General features: G+C 34.6%; 1 protein-coding gene across 1 annotated transcript in view; it reads right to left on the reverse strand.

Annotated features, from left to right (window-relative positions):
- LOC136027124 (exportin-7-like) overlaps positions 1 to 22,986 on the reverse strand; it is a gene marked incomplete in the record, with an annotated part of 197,101 nt that overhangs the window by 46,705 nt on the left and 127,410 nt on the right. The window contains 2 exon segments of the mRNA XM_065704079.1: positions 9,191 to 9,268; positions 13,197 to 13,359. Of these exon segments, the coding sequence (XP_065560151.1) occupies positions 9,191 to 9,268; positions 13,197 to 13,359 (241 nt within the window).

A 22,986-nucleotide genomic window follows, 5' to 3' on the forward strand; every position in this document is an offset into this window, starting at 1 on the left:
CGGCAAAAAAGTCAACTTTTGAACTAAGACAGATAGAATTTTTTTTTCAATGACAATCGATAGACCTTGATGAGCTGATCAAAGTATATGTCATCCATTTTTTGTTACAAAAATTCCTTCATGACATACTCCAGTTTGAAAGTTTCAAGGGGTTGACAACTTCAATGGTAAGGTACCCACTTGAACCAAAAATAGGCCGATACCAATTGTGAGATATGTAGGGGACTTCCAAGCAACAGTCGATTATTAGCTTATAATCATCTTTGGCAATGAGGGGTTTGCAACTTTTGCTGATTGGTGTACCTATTATCTGTTTCTGGTGTAATTGATGGTAAGAACAACTTGGTTCCCGATTGTAAGACATGTAGGGGAGTTGTAAGTAATAATCGGCTGTTAGGCTACAATGACTTCAGCGACAAGGGGTTTGGAACTTTTGCTAGTTGGTGTACCCATTATTTGTTTCCGGTGAACTTGGATGTATATCCCGGGAGAGGGACTTGTAAGTAAGAATCGGTTGCTAGAGGAGGCTCACGAGGGGCTACAAATTTGTGCAAATTGGTACACATCTATGGAATCAGGGACCCATAAATTTCCTGTAATGACTCGCCATCCAATAATAAGCGATCCTGGATGGCGAGTCATTACAGGAAATTTATGGGTCCCTGATGGTATTTTGATCCTGAAAAGTTACAGATAGCTTTATAATACCAACTAGATTACATAAGATAATGTTCCAAGTTTCCATCCGTCACGATGTCTACGATTGAAAAGGATAAAGTTCAACCGGCTGCAAAGTGACATTTAGGGGCCTAGTAAGTAATAATCGGCTGTTAGTGTGGACCTCGGGCCGGATTGATGAATATGACATTATATTTTGGAAAGCTCCGTACGACTCTTGCCTGGGGCCAAAAAGGATGGTTTTTGCTTGTCCTCGAGCCAGAGCCTATGGTGTGCAAAGGATAAAGTTCAACTGGCTGCAAAGTCAATTTAGTCCCTTCTTCCAATATTTTTTTTTTTCAACCCTGAGGAATAGCCTTTGATCATCTGATTACTGATTGTGTTATTCTTTGTCTCTCACGGAAGAGGGACTTGTAAGCAAGAATGGGTTGCTAGAGGAGGTTCATGAGGGGCTACAAATTTGTGCAAATTGGTGCACATCTATGGTATTTGATCCTGAAAAGTTACGGATAGCTTTATAATACCAACTAGATTATATAAGATAATGTTCCAAGTTTCCATCCGTCACGATGTCTACGATTGAAAAGGATAAAGTTCAACTGGCTGCAAACTCAATTTAGTCCCTTTTTCCGATATTCTTTTGCTGTTGTTTTTTCAACGCTGAAGAATTTGATCATGTGATTACTGATTGTGTTCTTCTTTGAATATGCCGTTTTGAAAGCTTTGATAGTTTTGACAACTTCAGCATTTAACCGATAGCGAAGAAACAAAACCAAAGTGTTGCTCTCGCAACACTTTAATCGGCGAAGCCGAACAAAGGTTGCCGCAACACTTCACGTTGCCCAGGCAACGTAGGTCTAGTTTTTGCTGGCATTGGCCTGAAATTTCTTCATCAGATTTCTCAAACATTTTGAATTTATTCATGAGATTTTATCAAGGTTGTACCCATTTCTAGGGATATTTTCTCTCAGTTTCTTTAATTATACAAAATAATTCATGCTAATAACTTTTGATTCATAAACTTAAAATCACCGAATTTGCATATTTGAAACCACCCTTAAGAGAATTTTTTTATGTATGTATTGTTATAAAAACCCTTTTTGAACTTTCATTTTCATTTACATGGTTCGCTCTCTACTTACCGTTCATTACCATGAACGGTAAGTAGAAGATCAAGAGTTGTAAAGAGATAAGAAAAGAGTTCAAGCTCAAAAATTTTTAGCAGCTGATTTCTCCATGCTTACTTCAGCTTTATGAAAAATTTAGCTTGGGTTGACCAAGCCAAGTCAAACTTGAAATCTGAGACCTAGGTCTGTGTCGGAAAGTATACCTGCGAAAAGCTGTTGAAACTTAAATTGGCTCACTTTGCCACGCATTCCAGCCGTTTTTTCCTGTCATACCCCAAGAATGCGTCCAATACATGAAAATTTGGAAACCTAGCAGGAATTTCGGGTAATGCTAGTAGGCCTAGTAGTAATTTCTGGCTACCAGGCTGCTCTGTTGAATGAAGTCAGGAATAAGGTTGAATAATGATTAGGAGTAGTATGGAAATAAGACATACCCACCCAAACTGGATGGAGCGTAATATTTACTGTCTAGCTACATATATGAACTCAATCCAACCTATGTGGAGGGGACAAAAACGCTATTATCAGAATATAGTAAATCAAACTTCCTTCAGTTACACAAAGTGACAGAGTAAGGTGTTGACCTTTTAATATCAGCTAATTAAATGGATCCAGTCATGCACCTCGTAACGCACAAACATTTTCAAAAATGACACTTTTATTGAAAAGGAGTGATAAACATTTTCTTCAGTTTCCTTTTATTTAATGATCCATTCAACCAAGAAACCACAATCTTCCCTCGAAAAGACTACAAAATTTATTTCGCATTATCAGACCAAAATCAGCCCTTATCGAGTTGAAATGATTGAAATTCTCCCCAGTCAAATTTATCAGATTGGTTTCCTTTGACAGTAACATTCCCATATAACAGGGGAAATGGCCCTTAAAAGACCCAATTCCCTTGCAGTTCAAGGGAATAAATTAGCTCAGCTTTGTCCCTTGTTGGCTTTCTTCCAGAAGACAGATAAACATTAAGATTTAAATGTAAGCACAAGATATTAAAGAAGATGGATAGAAGAGGTCAAAAGATTGAAATCTCATTCTAATAAATCATGAATATGATGAGTACAGTTTTCTCTCCAAGCATGGGGCAAATTACGATAATCACAATCTGAACGCAATATACTAAAAGTGTACACTCAGGGACTTCATAAAACACTTTTCAAGCTTTCTTTATTAAGCAAGAGACATCAAACTAAGGGGTTATCCATACGAATTGATATTCTATATCTTCAAGATTGTTTAGAACTATGATTTCAAAAATACTGTACACTTCAAACATTTTAAACATTTCAAGCATATATGAAATCATTGTCCCACGTCCTGCTTTTAACGTCAAATCCATCACATTTCGTGTTAATTCCAGAAATTTGCATAAGTGGAAGGGTATCGTATCACTTATTGGACAGTTGGCTTTATTTCAGGTCATATGTCTTTCGGCATCAAAAGAATTTGGAAAAGGAGATTACTCTCGGGGTTATTATTCTCTGATAATTCAATGGAATATCCACCTCTGTATTGTTTTCCAAAAAAAAAATAATAATTAATGAATAATCCACCTTGTATTCCAGTTTTTTTATGGCACTTGGTATTAACCAAGTGACATATAGCAATCGCAAATTCTGTCGGTCTGTCTGTCGGTCCCGGTTTTGCTACTTTAGGTACTTCCAGGTAAGCTAGGACGATGAAGCTAGGACGATTTGGCAGACGTATCAGGGGCTGGACCAGATTAAATTAGAAATATTCGTTCTCCCGATTTGACCATCTGGGGGGGAGGGGGCCCATTAATTCGGAAAAAATTGAAAAATTGAAGTATTTTTAACTTACGAACGGTTGATCAGATCTTTTGATTTTTAGAAGGATATCGTGTCTCAAAGCTGTTATTTTAAATCCCGACCAGATCTGGTGATATTGGGGGGGGGGGGGCGTTGGGAGGGGGAAACCTAAAACTTGAGAAACACTTAGAGTGGAGGGATCGGGATGAAACTTGGTGGGAAAAATAATCACAAGTCCTAGATACATGATTGACATAACCAGAACGGATCCGCTCTCTTTGGAGTAGTTGGGGGGGGGGGGGGGGTAATTCTCAAAATTAAAAAAATGAGGTATTTTTAACATACGAACGGGTGATCGGATCTCAATGAAATTTGATATTTAGAAGGACCTCGTAACTCAGACCTCTTATTTTAAATTTCAACCGGATCCAGCGTAATTGGGGGGGGGGGCAGTTGGGGGGAACCGGAGATCTTAGAAAATACTTAAAGCGGTGAGATCAAGATGAAACTGGATGGGAATAATAAAAACCTGTCTAAGATACATGACAGACATAACCAGACCGGATCTGCTCTCTTTTGGGTAGTTGGGGGGGGGGGGGGGGTTAATTCTGAAAAACTGAAAAAATGAGGTATTGAACTTGCGAACGGGTGATCGGATCTCAAAGAAATTTGATATTTAGAAGGATATCGTGTCTCAGAGCTCTTATTTTAAATCCCGACCAGATCTGGTAACATTGGGGGGGAGTTGGGGGGAGAGTTGGGAGGGGGAAACTAAAAACTTGGAAAACACTTAGAGTGGAGGGATCGGGATGAAACTTGGTATAAAAAATAATCACAAGTCCTAGATACATGATTGACATAACCGGAAGGAACCCGCTCTCTTTGGGGTAGTTGGGGGGGATTAATTCTGAAAAATTAGAAAAAATGAGGTATTTTAACTTACGAATGGGGGATCGGATCTCAATGAAATTTGATATTTAGAAGGATATCGTGTCTCAGAGCTCTTATTTTAAATCCCGACCGGATCTATTAACATTGGGGGGGGGGGAGGCGGAGGGGAAAACCTAAAACTTGGAAAACACTTAAAGTGGAGGGATCGGGATGAAACTTGGTGGGGAAAATAAACACAAGTCCTAGATACATGATTGACATAACCGGAACGGATCCGCTCTATTTTGGGGTAGTTGGGGGGGGGGGGGGGTAATTCTGAAAAATTAGAAAAATGAGGTATTTTGAACTTACGAACGGGTGATCGGATCTCAATGAAATTTGATATTTAGAAAGATATCGTGTCTCAAAACTCTTATTTTAAGTCGCGACCGGATCTGTTGACATTGGGGGGAGGTTGGGAAAACTAAAATAATGGAAAACGCTTAGATTGGAGGGATCGGGGTGAAACTTGGTGGGGAAAATAAGCAGTAGTCTTAGATACGTGATTTAAATAATTGGAACGGATCCGCTCTATTGGGGGGGGGGATTAATTCTGAAAAATTAGAAAAATGACGTATTTTCAACTTACGAAGGAGTTATCGGATCTTAATGAAATTTCATATTTAGAACGACCTCGAAACTCAGATCTCTTATTTTAAATCTCAACCGGATCCAGCGTAGTTTGGGGGGGCAGTTGGGGGTACCGGAAATCTTTGAAAATACTTAAAGCGGTGAGATCAGGATGAAACTGGATGGGAAGAATAAAAACCTGTCTAAGATACGTGACTGACATAACCGGACCGGATCTGCTCTCTTTGGTGGAATTGGGGGGGGGTAATTTTGAAAATTGAGGTATTTGTAACTTACGAAAGAGTGACCAGATATTAATGAAATTTTATATTTAGAAGGATCTTGTGCTTTAAAGCTCTAATTTCAAATTCCGACGAGATCCTGTGACATTGGGGGGATTGGAAGGGGAAACCGGAATTCTTGGAAAACGTGAAAATTGGGGTATTTTTATCTTACGAGTACATGATCGGATCTTAATGAAATTTGATATTTAGAAGGAATTCATGTCTCAGAGCTCTTATTTCAAATCCCGGCCAGATCTTTTGACATTGGGGGGAGTTGGAGGGGAAAATCTTGGAAAACACTTTAAGTGGAGGAATCGGGATGAAGCTTGGTGAATAGAATAAACAAATGTCCTTGATACGTGATTGACGGAACCGTACTGGATTCGCTCTCTTTAGGGGAGCTGGGGGGAGGGGTTCAGTGATTTGGCGAGTTTGGTGCTTCTGGACGTGCTAGGACGATGAAAATTTGTAGGCGTGTCAGGGATCTGCACAAATTGACTTGATAAAGTCGTTTTCCCAGATTCGACCATCTGGGGGGCTAAAGGGAGAGGAAAAATTAGAAAAAATTAGGTATTTATAACATACGAGTGGGTGATCGGATCTTAATGAATTTTGATATTTGGAAGGACATCGTGACTCAGAGCTCTTATTTTAAATCCTGACCGGTATTAAGCCTCTTATTTTCCTTTTAAATCAATCTATTGATTCATAGAATTTTGTTAGAGCTCATACCATATGATCTCTTGGCTCTTAGCTCTTCATGCCTCGTCACAAGTGCCATATGAGCTCTTATTTCTTGTTCTTATTTCAGGTTTCATGTGTGCCAGCAAGGATAATGCTACTTTATAAAGATACAAAGTATGCCTATTGCTAAAGAAGATCGAAAAAACCCCAGCACTTCTTATTTTCATCTTTATTTTGTCCTTTCCATTTCCTTTCTTTTCGTGGTCTTTCAGCTTTTAAATTTATACCATCAAACTTCATAAAAAAAATTGACTTCACATATTGGTCCCCAATATGAAAAGAAAATGAGAGCCAATAGCTCGGTCGGTAAAGAAAAAAAGAACAAAAAAAACTACAGACTTTGATAAAAGAAAACCGAAAAAGAAATTGCACGGACCTCTGATGATAAAAAGAACTCAATATTCGCCCTTGGATTACACATCGCTTGCCCTTTAATTACCTAAAATTAATTGCCCTTAACATTTTTCTTCGTCGATATTTCTTAAATACAGATTGATTAAAAAACAACTTGAACTAATATTTGGCAAATATCTTAGTAGATTATTCATTGTATTCTCTTATTTATAGACTGCTTTTCTTCATTCAATTCCATTTTATTTTTTCCATATATGGTTCAGATTCGAAAGAAATCGTTTCAACTAGTTCCCGTGAAACATGTTTTTACAGGCTCATATCCATTAAACTAGTAAAAATGATTTGGCTGTTCTTTAAACTACACACCAGAAAAAGATAATAAGAAAAAAAATCAATCTTTTGAAAAACCATATACGTGAAGACGAGTGTCGCGGGTGGATTAAACAACGCCTATTACAAAATATGTTTCAAATATAAAATATGTTTTTCACTCTTAGAAAGGGAGTATTTTGTCATTTTTTCCAGCTCACGAGGAGGAAATTTCGTAAAAAAAAGAATTCTTTGAAACAATATAGAGTATAAGTACCCCAAATAACCTTTGTACAAACGGTAATGAAACACATATTGGGAATTTTCACTCGATATTTTTTTATTTTTAGTATACACAACATGAGGGTAGATTTAAAATACTCAGTGTCTGGGCTAGGAAAATTGAAAATTAATAAAGCTGGAAACACAAAATGACACAGAAAAAAAAAAGTATTTCCGAGTATTACTGTTTGGCAATTACTTTCATTTAAATCACTGATCTTACACCATTTACAACGCTAAGTTCTCAACACCTCAACTTTTTAAACGGCATATCTGACCAAGGATTGAAAAAAAAAGGCAGCTATATTTTCATCAGCTCTTCAAAGGCTATTATTTAGCGTTAAAATAAAATAGCAATGCGATACTTTTTTCAAGTTTAGTACGCATACATGATCTTGTTTTTCAATCTGAATCCTAAGCACAGAAATAGAATTGATAAACTTAAGAAAATTTAAAATTAGCAAAAAAAAAAAAAAAAAAAAAAAAAAAAAAAAAAAAAAAAAAAAAAAAAAAAAAAAAAAAAAAAAAAAAAAAAAAAAAAAAAAAAAAAAAAAAAAAAAAAACTGATTTTGCAGCCAGGTGAACTCTTAACATCTTTAATATTGACGAACAAGGTGCCGCAAAGATATCCGTAGGTTGTCACAATCATGGTGCCATAAACAGATTACACTGATCATTAGGAAACAACCATCACTGTAAGCTAGGTTGGTATAGTCATTACTATAAGCATTTAACTTCTTACCCCTGGAGACGACATTTCTGATAAACCTCTCACAAAAATGCAAATTTTTGTATTTGTGTAGATAGGGGCTTGAAACCTCCATCATGGGACCTCCATAAGACACATATAATATAACATTGAATTTTCATCTAGATTATCCTTTTTGGGAGGATGTTTTCCTTTGTTTTTAAATTATGTAAGTGTCCTATTGGTAACTTTTGTCAATGCGTAGCTATATACTAAACGAACACTACGCACGTGGATTCAGCATAAGCAGTAGATTCTTTTGATAAATACACTGTTTACTCATTTCAAACATATAGAACTCTGGTAATGATTGACAAGAGTAGCTCTTTACTTACCGTTCATAAAAACGAACTGTTAGATAAACACCAACACAAAATCGAAAGTAGAATAATTGAGTTTTAGAAACAAACGTATTTGTATATTAAAGGAATCGAGTTTACGTAACAAACTGACAATATTGGACTGTGAAATAAACTGAATTATAGATACAAGTTAAATACAGTTGTGAATGACAATAGAGTGAAGCCAAGCTTTGAGGTCCAATTTTTGAGGAAAACAAAGAAACTCTAAGGTATAAGACCTTCAAAGTAATTAGACCAGATCATATATTCACACAAGAAGGCTGACCAATTCTACTAATGTCAACCTATTAAAATATGTATTTCTATTGACGGAGGGGATTTTACCCCCTCTCCCTAACTCAGTTTACGCAAATACTAAAGCATGAAAAATAAAGCCAAATTCCCTTAGCTCAGGAAGAGATCCAGTCGTATGCCAGCAGTCATATAACAATATACTCGTTCATCTTATGGTTTTTGAGGGAGGTCTCCTTCAAGGAGTGCGGTCTATTTTTTCAGATTCGATTCGCTTATTGCTGCGATCTATTTGACACAAGGTAAAAACAAGCTTAATGCTAACCCAATTACAAATTACAGAAATTTAGAAGCCAAATTGACACCAACTTCGCAAGTTTTCTGAATGGACCCAACCCAAATTACAGAAATTTAGAAGCCAAATTGACACCGACTTCGCAAGTTTTCTGAATGAACAAAATCCAGATGAGCCTTTTTTGCTATTGTAATGCGGGATTCGCAATAGCTCGAATCTCACAAAGAGACAGCGCTGGCCTAAATTGATTCAATTTTAAGCAAGTAACAAAACGAGGTTCCCAAACTAACATAAAAATATATTTTTGAATCTACATCAACACGATTATTAGAGAAAATAAATTGATGTTTTGGTTTTCTTATTTACTTCTATTATTACTACTACTAAGCGTCTCATTAATTACTATTAGCGAATAGATGAAACAGTCCTAAAGCCCTGAGTTATACTAAATATCATCATATATAGAAATAATATAAACCAAATAAATAAAAAAAATCTTACCTTTTGCGGTAACTTGCTTGAAAATATAAGTGACAATATTGTCAAGGGCATTACAACAAGATGTGCAAACCATTGTGTCTACAAAAAAAATATACTCAAAATTATAATTGACAACTGAAACAGTTCTAAGCTTTCAAAGCGCTCGATTATATAAAGATCTCTTTTTAAAGAAGAGCCGAAATAAACAATATTGAAAAAGTTGTACTTTTCAAAATAGAACATCAAACAACAAAATATAGCTAGGATGAAAAAAACAAAACTTTCAGACAATCTGACAAACTCTATAGGTCCGACATATTTTTTTCTAGTGTATGTGTATGTGGAGGAGGGGAGAGGGTACAAACCTGTCAAAACCGTAGACAAAAGGCACAATGAATTAATATTGTCGAAGAAAATGCAATATTTTTACTAACCTTCACTAAAGGCAATCTAAATTTTACATTGCAGTTACTACAACCCGGCCAGAAAAAGAAACGATTTCAGTTTAGGTTAAAATGAAATAAGTGCCACTTTTCTGGTCTTCTGCTTCCTCACATTAACACGAAAGTATAGGAATGAAGACCTAGAACAAAGTGCATCCTGCGATATTTAAAACCAGAGATTGATGATGAAATTCCGAAAAACTCACGTTTTTTTGGGGGGGAGGGCTTGAATGATATTGTAATTCTTACCAAAAACGCGAAAAAAATTATATAGTCTAATCAAACCTAAATTATATAGTATCCTGATTCTCAAAATATATAAACGTGACTCATTTACAAAGTGTTTTATGTTATTCTAATGATCTAAATACACCAAACGTAGACTCTTACGTATAGAAATGTCTATTTAATTCTTTTTCTAGGTTGAGATGAATGACTAATATGGACCTGCCAATGTCAGATGTTCCTTGAATATACAATTCTTTGGATTATTCAACAATAAATTGGCTGAATGTTTTCTTATTGAATTTTATTCAGATATAATACCTGATTCAATGGATACATACGATTATCGCTGAAAAATCACACAGCCTTTTTTTTTCTTATGCCTAGACAGACAACTCGAAGATTCCTTTGAAAGAAAGAATTGTTGGCAATAATTTTAGCAAAAGTATTACAATGAAAAAAAAACCTTTTTTTTGTTTTTGTTTTTTATTCTATTTTTTATTTATTTTATTTTTTTATATTTATTTTATTTCTTTTATATTTTTTTATTCTAGTTTTTTTATTCTATCTTTTTTATTCTAATTGTTAATACAGCAGACGTCTTGACAAAAAATTAGATTAGTGATCATACTAATATAGTGTTATTTGAGGGGAGAGAGACAAAAGCATATGAAGGGACCAGAATTCCTGAAGAACTCTAAGGGTCCAAGCTAGGTATTGCGAAGGACCTGTTTTATAAAGTTAAAAAAAAACTTTACAAAACACAGCAAAAATACGTTTAAATGCATTTCTTTTTACTTTTTTCCGATTGGGATAAATTTTTTTTTTGGGGGGGAATTATAGGGGTAAATGTATGTTACATTGTACATTGTACAAAGCTACTTTTTATGTTACGGCCCTCAAAACGCTATATCCATGTTAAAAATAATAAATAGTTTGTCAGCATATGATAATAAGTAGGAGAAAGGACCAGAATTTCTGAGGAGCTCTAAGGGCCCAAACTAGGTATTTCGAAAGACCTGTATTGTAAAGTTTGTTGTGAATAGACAGACGATTGTGTGTTAACATTATCCGATCGCAGAGTGAAAAAAAAAGTACATACTCATCTCAGTTTGAATATACCGATAACGGTCGATTTTTCACGGGGTAAAATGGATATCTCAGAAAATGAGCAAATTTTTTATTATTTAAAAACGCAACGTAAATGCAGCGTTTTTAAGGACTGTAACATAGAAAGTAACTTTTATTTTATAACGTAACAAAACAGTTACGAATATAATCTCCGTGACAATCCTGTCGAGTTATTGATTTTAAAGTACCAACAAAGTAGAATATACCTCTGACCACGTTGGTCTACCATGACTATTTGATTTATCTATATTTACTTGAAATTGAAAACGCTTGGCTCTTTCCCTGATTTTCTTTGCGACAAGTAACTTGTAAAATCAAAGAATGCATCCTTCAACTCGTCAGAAAATTCATTTAAAAGTACAAAAAAAAAAAAAAAAAAAAATAAATGAAAGATAGCTCAAGAATTATGTAAAAAAAAATCTCGTTGAATATACATCAAGATAGCAAAAAGAACACTGGCGTAATATTGTAAACGTATTATATTATAATATGACAAAAAGGACAGTATTAGATTATAATAGGACAAAAAGGACATTATTATAAAAGGACATTATTAAAAAAGGACACTGGTATAATATCGTAAACGTATGGTAAATGTAAACGAATTAGATTATAATAGATTACACACAGGGTGCGTTTTGGCAAGCACTAGCAAAGGCTTCCTAAGGTATATTGAAGCAGACAAAACCGACTATCTAGCTCTACTTTTCTAATACCAAATTGATTACCATCATTCTTGTTAGTTGTGAGGTAGCCATTTACCGGCTCGTGCATTGTAATGCTTTTACTGTATTATCTGGTATCTATTCAGGTAACACAACTTTGCGTGCCATTGCTAGTATGCTTATCTCAGCCAAGTTAAAATAAAAAAAAAATAAAAAAAAATAACCGATTTGAACTGTTCAAATTTCTGGATAGTGAACACGTATATCATTTATTGATAAACTATTCTCGGCAAGTGCTTGTATTGTCTTAAACCAATTGCTAAATTACTCAAAATAACTTAATTCCCCTGAAATTTTACACTCGACTCAAACTTTATTTTGTTAAAATCCCAAAAATTATTCAGAGGGACCACGAGAAGTCCTAGTCCGAGAAGTCCGAGGGTAACACTTGGTTAAGGTTTTTTAAAACTACCAAACTAAAACTTGGATATTCTACGGGTATTAAGTCTACCCAGAGATGATACCTTTCATTAGGCCAAAGTCACAGACGCAAATAGTGCAGTGAGTGACTTGAAAAGGCCAAATTAACGCAAAATAGCAAAAGAGACTGCGATATGACTGAATTCTTATCATACAGTTTTAGCCGAAAATTAGGAGTTTATCGCACTACCACGCAGTTTATTCCAAGACTGCGACACTAATAGCAGCAAAACGATCACGTGATTATCTTTTATCTTTTTATTCAAAAAATTAATATTTGTTCCAATGATCAAAGCTGCAGTTAAACAGGAAGATTTGAAACAGTAAGCTCATAAAAATAATCAAAAATGAATATGTAAATCACAAAACACCATATAATACATCCCAACTGCCAAACCCCCTGCCAAAACTGCTTCTTGACTTGTAAGAAAGAAAGTATATAAGAATCGAAAAAATTAAGCTGAGAGCTCTGTAATTTTTCTTATGAGTTTCTTATTTGAAACATTTGATCTATTTGGGAAAAGTTACGAACACTATATCTAAGCTTAGAAGAGGTTTCAAGTCAAGATTATTATTCTAGAATAAGAGCTGTTCTCAGGTTGTCGTTATTGTAACAAAAAGAATCTAGTAAAATTAGTACAAACAAAATTACAATCACAATAAGAAAATATATAAATATCATTATAATAATTTTTTTTATAGCAAAAATGAAAATTTATAAATAAAAACTCATAGACAAAATTAAATACAACTTTCATACTGAAAATACAAGTCGTGGTGTTGGTCATAACTCAAATTTTGCGAAGGCAAGTTTAAAGACAAAGAAAATCTAATTCTACTCAAAAAGAAAATTCAGAAGAAAAATAAATTATGTTAATTTGATTCTCTGTTATTATCATTCCGGGAACGACAGTAAGGTTTTTCTATTTTTCAATAAACTATGATTATCAAGCCTACACTAAAAGAACAAAACAGGGTCAGTGCACAAGCGCAAATGGAAGCAGAAGGACCAGACAAAGTAAGACAAAGAGGCATGCTTGTAAAAAGTGACAAGCTGATACTCGTGCGGACCCTGTTTTGTACCTGCAAAAGGATTGATATTCCCACCTAAAGCTCCAAGTCCTTCGGAGATGGTTGCTAGGAGGTAGAGAAATACAGGAGCCTCTAAACTTCCTATAAAAACCATATGGTCAGATGTAAGGCACTCAAGAAGGAAGTAGTATGACTGTGACAGCTTTGGATATTCCTAAAAGAAAATTAAATGGTAGAAAATCAATGTCGTACTCATTACATTGGGCCTAAAACACATGGACAAAATTACGCAAGCTCACTAACGTATGGGAGGAAGGAAGGGACGGAAAGAAAGAGATGAAGAGGTAGAAAAAGAGAGATAAAGATAGGAGGGGGAAAGAGAGAGAGAGATAGATAGAGAGAGAGAGAGAGAGAGAGAGAGAGAGAGAGAGAGAGAGAGAGAGAGAGGGATGAGAGAGAGAGAGAGAGAGAGAGAGAGAGAGAGAGAGAGAGAGAGAGAGAGAGAGAGAGAGAGAGAGAGAGAGAGAGAGAGAGAGAGAGAGGAGAGAGAGAGAGAAGAGAGAGAGAGGAGAGAGAGAGAGAGAGAGAGAGAGAGAGAGAGAGAGAGAGAGAGAGAGAGAGAGAGAGAGAGAGAGAGAGAGAGAGAGAGAGAGAGAGAGAGAGAGAGAGAGAGAGAGAGAGAGAGAGAGAGAGAGAGAGAGACTTTTTTTTATTAGCAAGCCCTTTAAACTTGTAAATACAGAGATAAAATTCTACAGCCTACGTGAAAAGATGTTGGCTGTTCAAAACTCTTCGGTATTTTCATTTTTATAAAACGCTCAACTTACAGAACAACTGTAGTCTCAATCAACTACCAACAGGCTACTCATAAAAGAAGAAAAATTTTGAATAAGATTAGATATATTCAGGCAAAAAGCTGGGATGAGAAACATTCTTAAACACAATCGTTCATAAACCCAAAGATTCCTTAAAATTAAAACCAATTTTCTGTTATATGTTTCGAAGGTAAAGCATAATATCAAAGAAAGGAAATACAATTAGAAATATAGCCTTTGGAGAGCTGAGTAAAGTAATGTGACAAATGTTCCTTGAACATTAAGTGCTCCTAAGATACTATTACTTCCATTGTTAGTTTTAGAATTCCCGTTTAGAACTGAACATTTTTATTTAAGTTTTCTTTGTCTTTTGTTTTTTTTTACTTTGTTAGAATTAGTGCTCATTTTGTTTACTTTAGTATATATACTATATTAGTTTTTATTTTATTTTTTTTTTGGCGAGGGGGGGATTACCGCAGCAAGCTTCTTTGTGAAAACCTATATATTATTTATTTATGAATTTTTTTTTTAAGGAACTGAGTGGTAAAACAGTTTCAAACGGCGTAGTTTTTGATGCCCAGCCAATTCTCCTTCCCAAATCCCCACCCCCTCGGAAAATTGTTACAGGGAAAATTCTCCGTACAAGTAAAACTGGGCAACCAAAGATAAATTAAAATAAACAAAAAGAATAACTTAAAAGAAGGGTTATGGAAATTCTCGACATATAAAAAAATATTTGCAGAACATATGGTGTAGAATTACACAGTTTAGTGGTAAACTGTAAGTAAGAAGCGAAAGGAATTTTGATAGCAATTGATACAACAACAAGATTGATTATTTATGCTGATCCCAAATACATAAGGCTCACCAAGTTTAATGTGCCCCTTCAAAAGGCCGGAGCCTGAGAAAAAATTCCTTGATTTTTGAAAAATGTTAATGAAAATCACACCATTAGATTCAGCATATAGGGTTCTCAGCAGAGAACCCTACTACAGAGGCTCCAAGCTCTTTTCTACGAAAATGTCGAATTTTTTACCTTTTCCACAAGAAAGATCGTAGATTTATTTAATTTTTTAGTGTTGCTAGAAACCGACGATCATAAAAGATCGGAGAAGACCCAATCGAACGGAAATAAAAGTTCTAGACCCTTTTAAAGTGGTAAAAAAGTTTGTTCCGCGGGAACTGGCGTTTTTATGATTTTGTAGCACCAAACTACGATTTTGCCCCATGGGAGGACCAAAATGAAATCAATTATAGATTCTTAGACGGCCAATCAATTTCAAATTATAAAAGCTAGATATTTAGCTTTCTAGTGTTTGAGGAAGTAATGTTGCAGGGTTACACGTTCATTCCTGAAAGTCATGTAGTTAACACAAGTAAAGATATTTCAGACTGGAAAACCTTCTGATATACGCCTAGTGCACAATACCCAATGCTTTTTTGTGAACAGAGCTTGGTGTATTTTTGAAAACTTTCTTTATTTAAACTATTGCTTTCTTATTTGGAAAAGAGCTCTGTCAATCTAAAATTTGGCTCTGACTTAGAGTTTGACTCCTTAATATTTCAGTTAGAGTATAAAAGAAAAAAAAAGAAAAAAATACCCTTTCAGACCAGAACACCTTCTGATGTAAACCTAGTGACACGTTATCGATCGCAAAGGGTGAACTGGCATCATTTACTATTGTTGAGAAAGAAGCGTTACGTATGGATAAGATTTTTAACCCCTCCCCCAATATTTTCTGCCAGTCGGATAAAAATTCGAGTTGGTAAAATAATGCCTCGAAGCTATTTTAAAATTTGGCCACTTTTTTACTGGCTCAGATTCCTGGTCATGCAATCTAAACGAAAATTGCATCATCAGATTCAGCGCATCAGAGAACCCTACTGTAGATGCATCAAACTTCCGTCAGCAAAACTGTGGAATTTTTTGCCAGAAGAAATACCACAAATAAAAATTTCACGGAGGGCGGGATTTTTGGAATGATTCGAAGAACGATCAGAAACTGAAGTATTTTTCAAATAAAAGTAAGCTAAGGAGAATTTTTCTGGTGGAATCATCCATAAATAAATTATTTTCACCATTATTCTCCTCCTTTCCAATCGATTCCTTTCATTCAATACTCTCAGCCAAGTAGCATCTTGCTGTGTAGCGGAGTCTGTGTTAATTCCTGTTTCAATATTGGCTATTCCACATAGATGAGTAAAACTTAGAACAGACACGTGGACTTAGAATCAACAAGAGACTCTACTGAGTCTGTTCTATTAAATGGATTTGAACTTGTTTTAGGACAACTTTGAATTAACATAGACGAGTCCTTTGCTTTAGTAGGTACAGGTGTGTCATGTGCATATAGAACTACAAGAGCGTTTATCCCCTGCAAGCGTGACAGAAGATAGTTAATGTACATCAATAGTAAAAAAGGACTAAATACAGAGCCTTGTGGGACACCAGTATATGAACCAATATGAATATGACTGATATGGCAGGTCATGCGTAAGATAAATATGGAACAATAGTACGGATTCTATGTCCGTATAATACATCCTTAACATGACATCAATTCGAACAGACCTTGTCTCCAAATGTGTCATTAATTTTACATTAAAAGGTTCCAAAAGAGCTTTGAAATTTTATCGAAAATTATAAAATGGCAATCCATTAGGGGTTTAACTTTCTACTTCTTCGCTGCAGGTGTAGTTCTTGAACCACTTTTTTGTATAGTTAATTCATGTGTTGGTTCAGGTCAATTCCCTAGTAGATAGAATATCATATGTATAATAACATTGCACAAAAAAGAAGATGAACTCGGTGAATTAAACTTCAGCCCCGTTGCAAGCTTGTCACCATTATTTAAGGTCTTGGAGTGAATTATAAAAGGAAGGATTTCAAAATATTTAGATTGAATAAATGTCTTTGTCAAAAATCAATATGGATTTCGAGTAGCCTATTCAACAGAACAAGCGGTCGCAGTTCTTCTATTGACATTAAATTATTGCTTTAATACTTATTACCGGGTATCGACCGTGTTCTTTGATGTTAAATCATTGTGTTCTTTTTTAATACAACGGAGAAAAGGACATACGAGAGAGGTGATTAGAAAAAAAAACATATCTTTGAGGTTGTCAATTCGTAATTAATGTTGCCATCAATTTTTTATAGGTGCATAACCTTGAAGATAATGGTTTTCCACAGCGTTTTGTTTTATGTTTGTATTTATTATTGTAGTACGCTATCTTCAGTGGTGTCTGCAGGGTAATAAGCTCTTGTGGTTCTACTTGCCGATAGTTCCTGTGAAAGTGAAGGACTTGTTCACGTTTATTCAAAATCTGATTTTAACACCAGATTTAGTTAACCAACAGTTTGTCTTTAATTTATTATTAATTAAAAAAAAACTTTCCGAAAAAGAAATTTTTCAAAGAACAGTAAAGGCCATATTAAACTATATACAAATACCATATTAGATTATATAAAGGCCATATGCAAATACCTGTTAAAATTCAAATTATAAGTGACAAGAAATTATTGTTAAAGAATAAACGAAAACCCAAAACGAATAGAAATTAAATAAACAATCATAACAAAGACAAAATACAACAAGTACTAATATAAATGAATAAATTACAAAACATTACTATTAACGAATAAATGTAACCCAAAAAGAACAGAAATTAAATAACAATCATAGCAAACAAACATACAGTAAGTTCTAATATAAATGAAGAAATAAATATTAAAACGAGTGAGACTTAAATTGAATATGCAAATCAAGCTAGAAACGAACAAAAATCACTACAAACAAGAGTTTGAGTTTTGCCTCCTTTGGCGCTTAACTGAAAACGAATTATATAACAAACTAGCTGTTGTTGTTATTATATAACAAACCAACACCTGGTTGGTGGGGGCGCTTTGCACCCCCCAAGCCCCCCCCCGCGCATAGGTCGTTACGCACCATATTAGTCACGCGCCATTGTAGTTGTGTCCCTGTGTCCCACCTGTGAATATAGATAGATATATATGTGTTTTTAACTACGTAAAACTTGCGAATATACAACATTCTTCGATGTCCCATTGTCTGTGCAACATGACGTCAGTCGACAAACAACTTCATGACGACATACAGCTCAATCCTTATAATGACGTCAGTCGACAAACATGACGTCAGTCGACATACAAACATGACAACAGACACACACAAACAACTTATTTTTATATAGATCGATGGATATATATAGAAGATAGATATATATAAAAATTATATTCCCTGTGTCTCGGTCGTCATTTTAGTCCCGGTGTCCCAGTCTGTAATTTCTCTTTGAGTGTCCCGGTCGTCATTTATATTCCCAGTGTCCCGGTGTCCCAGTCGTCATTTGTATCCCGGTGTCCCGGTCTGTATATGCATTCGTTTTTGAATTGACATATGATGAAATAAATTTTTGTTTTTTTCCTTTTTTTTTCTTTTTTTTGTTTTTACCTTTTTTTTTTAGCTTTTTTAGTTTTTTTCTTTTTTCTTTTTAGTTTTTTTGTAGTTTTTACCTTTTTTAGTTTTTTATTTTTATTTTTAGTTTTTTTCTCTTTTATTTTTAAGTTTTTTCCTTTTTTTTAGTTTTTTTCCTTTTTATTTTTTTTTCTTTTTTTAGTTTTTATATTAGTTTTTTTCTTTTTAGCTTTTTTTGTAGTTTTTACCTTTTTTTAGTTTTTTTAGTTTTTTTCTTTTTTAGTTTTTTACCTTTTTTTTAGTTTTTAGCTTTTTTAGTTTTTATCTTCTTTTGTATTAATGCTAAAGCCAAGGTTCGAACCTGGAACCTCTCGAACCTAGAACCTGGACCATAACGCTTTACCAACTCAGCTACTTCGGCTTGAATACATTCGTTTTTGAATTGGTATATGATGAAATAATTCAGACGTCTTATGCGGACAAACACGAGGTCAGTCGACAGATAGAAACACAAACAAACAACTGATATAGTTGTATAAACAACTTTATACAAACAAACAACTTATATAAAAATATATAGATATATTTTTTCCAGTTATTACAGCATTGTTAATGAAAATAAAAAGTACAGCGAATTAAAATCTTGAACTGACTATCTTTCAACAATTGATGTCATATACACCAAGTATTCAGTGTGATTTTTATTTGTACTTCCCAAGAATATTCAATACACATATAATTTTCAGTAAAGCGCCAATGACGCAATAGGTTTTAGACTTTTACAGTGAGAGAAGGAGGCAACACTCAAACTTTAGTTTGTAGTAATTTTTGTTCGTTTCAAGCTTAATCTGCATATTCAATTTAAGTTTCACTCGTTTTCAGATTTATTTATTCATTTGTATTATACCTATTGTATGCTTGCTTGCTATGATTGTTTATTTAACTTCTGTTCGTTTTGGGTTTCATTTATTCTTTGAGTAATTTATTCAATTATATTTGTACTTGTTGTACTTTTTGGCTATGATTGTATATTTAATTTCTATTCGTTCCAGGTTTCATTTATTCTATAATAGTAATTTCTTGTCATTTTTAGTGTGAATTTTAACAGGTCTTTGTATCTGCTGATCTTAAGTTTAATATGGCCTTTACTTTTCTTTGAAAATTTTCTTTTTCGGAAAGTTTTTTTTTTGATTTCAAAAAGTTTCAAGTTTTTAGAAAATGACTTATTTCAAATTAATTTTTTTCAAAATACAATTTTCAACCAAGTATAAAAACTAGTATCAAAGTACCCAAGTATCAAAGTAAAGAAAGCACCTAAGTAAACAAGGTATCAAAGTACACAAAATATCAAAGTAACAATAGGCAAGTTCCGTAACTCAGAGCCATTTCCCCGAGGCTGGGGGACGGGGTGGTCTCAAACTCGGAAGAATATTTATTTGGCCTTTGAACTATTTTGAACAAAATGGCTATCTCAAAATTTTGACCTGATGCCCTTTGAGAAAGTGGGGCGTGGGCTAATTGTCCATTAATCACTTTCGACTCTTAAAAAAACTGAAGGTTCCAACTTCCGATCAAATGAGCCCCCTCCAAAGTTAACGCGACCACCCCTTCCGTAAAAAAAAACTTATATTCTAATAATAGGAAACTTACATAAGTTACGATCCTTTCCCTGTGGGTTATGGAGGATTTCTCAACCCTTAAGTTAAAACAATTTGAATTTAGGACTATCTTGAACCAAACGGCTATTTCAAAAACTTTATAAGATGCATTTTCGGGAAAAAAAAGGGGAAGGGCTTGTTACTTTTTGATAATTTTCGATTCTTAACAAGACTATAGCTTACAATACCTGGCCCCGGGGGTTTTGTCGACCCCAGGGGATTTATTATCTGATTTTTGAACTATTTTTAACAAAATGACTATCTCAAAATTTTTATCGGATGGGTTTGGGGGGAATGGTGTGGGGGAGGAGCTAGTTGTCCTCTGATCTCTTTTGACTCTTAAATAGTGAACTAGAACTCTCAATTGTCAATCAGATAATCCCTCTCTGAAGTTTATACGAGCATCACCTCTAAAAGAACCATATATGCCCCCAGGGCATAATTTACAACGCCTGTCCCCGGGCCCTGGGGAGCTGTGTCAACCCTGAAATCTTGATCTGATGTTTGAACTATTTTTAACAAAATGGCTATCTCAAAACTTTTATCGGATGTATTTTGGGAAAAATGCGTGGGGGAGGGAGCTATTTGCCCTCTGATCTCTTTTGACTCTTAAAAAGCGAACAGCAACTTTCAATTTCAAATCAAATGAGTCCTCTCGCAATTTTAGACGAGCATCCCTTCTATAAGAACCATATATGCTTCTAGGGCAGATTTTACAACACCTGCCCCTGGGTCCTATGGGGTTGTATCGACCCTGGAGTTTTTTATTTGATGTTTCAACTATTTGTAACAAAACAGATATCTCAAAATTTTTTCGGAAACATTTTGGGGAAAAGGGCGTGGGGGGGGGCAGTTGTCCTCCTACCACTTTTGACTCTTAAAAAGGCACTATTCGCTGATTCCTAAGCGAATGAGCCTTCTCTGAAGTTTATACGACGATCTCTTGCATATGTAGTGCCTCCGAGAAAAAATTAAAATAATAAAACACTGGAGCTGTATGGCTTTTACTAGAGGCAACGCTATAGCGTTGCCTCTGATTCAGTATCATATTTTATTAAAACTGACCTTACGGTTCTCGTTTGTTCAAAAAAAATTGGTATTTTAGAAATTCCATGCCAGGAGCTTCAAGTTTGTGAGCGTAAGATCGGTAGGATTAAATCACACCGCTATTGGGAGGGAGGGGGGGTCTTCACCTACTTACATCGTTTCGACTTCATGTTAACCATTTACAGTAAAAACTTCCATAAAAATTGGGTTTTTGCATCTTCTAAAACACATTTTTCAGTTATAATAATTTACCAGTCTTTGGTTCTATCTTATTTAAATTACTATACAATTACTTTTTGGACCTAGATAGAACCATTACCGATACTTCAAAATAAAGCAGTGAGAAAACATTGGGAATTTTTATAGCGGTCATTAAAACTTAATATGCGTCAAGACAGAATCATTTTTTATCTTCGCTATTTTATGCTTAAAACAAAAATATATGAATTGCAATATGGCATTTAAAAATACATCAGCCAAATACTTGTGCTTACGAGAGGTATCGGTTGATTCGGCATCCTAATTCGGCTCTTATGCAGTCTAGAGCATACCAGATGTCCTCTGTTAATTCCAAAACATCTAGCTTCTCGATTTTATAGCAAACACCTTTAAAGCCGAACAAAAATTGATTGAGAAGCAGAATGGAGGGCATAAGCATATTATATATTTCTTTTTGTTGTTGCCTATGTTGGGGTTACTTCCCGTGCACTGCTTGTCCAGCATTTCCTTTCTTACTCAATCCTTCCTTTTCTAATTTACGATTTTTGTTTTTTATTTATCTATTTACTTTTTCGTTCGTGTTGACAAGTTAATTCTTTTTCTCGCTGCAGCCAACAGTTGAAATTACGAGCTCAGTTCTCCGTTGGGGCTGTATTATTTTCGCTACAGAGCTTTTGTATTGAGTTGGGTAAATAAATTTATTCATTCACTCACTAGAATCTAGAGAAATAACTATAGACTAAACAAAACTTTCAGTTCAATCAACAGATTATCAGTTGTGGCGTCTGTCCCAACCGAGTAAAGAACGATATCTAGCCCATAGTAACCAAAAACTTAAAAACAATTTTTGAAAAAAAAACTGTCAGTTGAGGAATTATCACCATTTGAAGGCTATTCAGGAATGGTAACTACTATTTCGATTAATCTTAACGGTAAAACTTTTTTGCAAAACAAACAAAAGGCAATTTGAAAAATAAATGAAGCCCTTCGACAATGGTGTCAGATCGAAATGAAAAGTGCGCAATTATAATTTTCATAGCTGAAAACCTCATGTAGGAAAATTAAAGTCCTCCATCTTTAGCAGAAAAGAAGATCACATTTTCGCATGGTAAGCAGTGTTATGTCTTGTTTTTTTTTTCTTAGTGAACCAAAGATGACATTATAGACTTTTTGGGGCCTTGAGGGGCGCAAAATACTACCTTTATTTTGGTGTTATTTTTCCTTGTTTTAGATTTGTTTTCATTGTTCATAGGAAATAGTATTTGTTTCAGCTTACGCTTTTTCATTCATAGCAATTTCTGCTCGTTTTAAATTTTAAATTAGCTCTTTGCATTATACCACAAAAACAATTTTTCAAAAGAGGTCTATTGTGGAACTTTACTTATTTCATGAGTGTTTTAGCGAAGCAATCCATCGTAGCTCCGTAAAATATACCCTTTTTCGTAGGTAATCTTAGGTTATTGGAAGCAACGTAAAATTGTTCACGTTGTCAACGTAAAACGTTGACAACGTTTACGTTGTCAACTATTACGTTGTCAATTGTTAACGTAAAAGCTAAATGACAAGAACCCCCCACCCTTGGCATTTTAAAGATGGAAACATAGCTTGATACTATAAACCAAAAGAAAAAGTCAAACACCAGAAATGGTTGTTATTTAGCTTTTAA

This window comes from Artemia franciscana, chromosome 5 (assembly GCF_032884065.1).
Source record: "Artemia franciscana chromosome 5, ASM3288406v1, whole genome shotgun sequence".
NCBI classification, from domain to species: Eukaryota; Metazoa; Arthropoda; class Branchiopoda; order Anostraca; family Artemiidae; genus Artemia; species Artemia franciscana.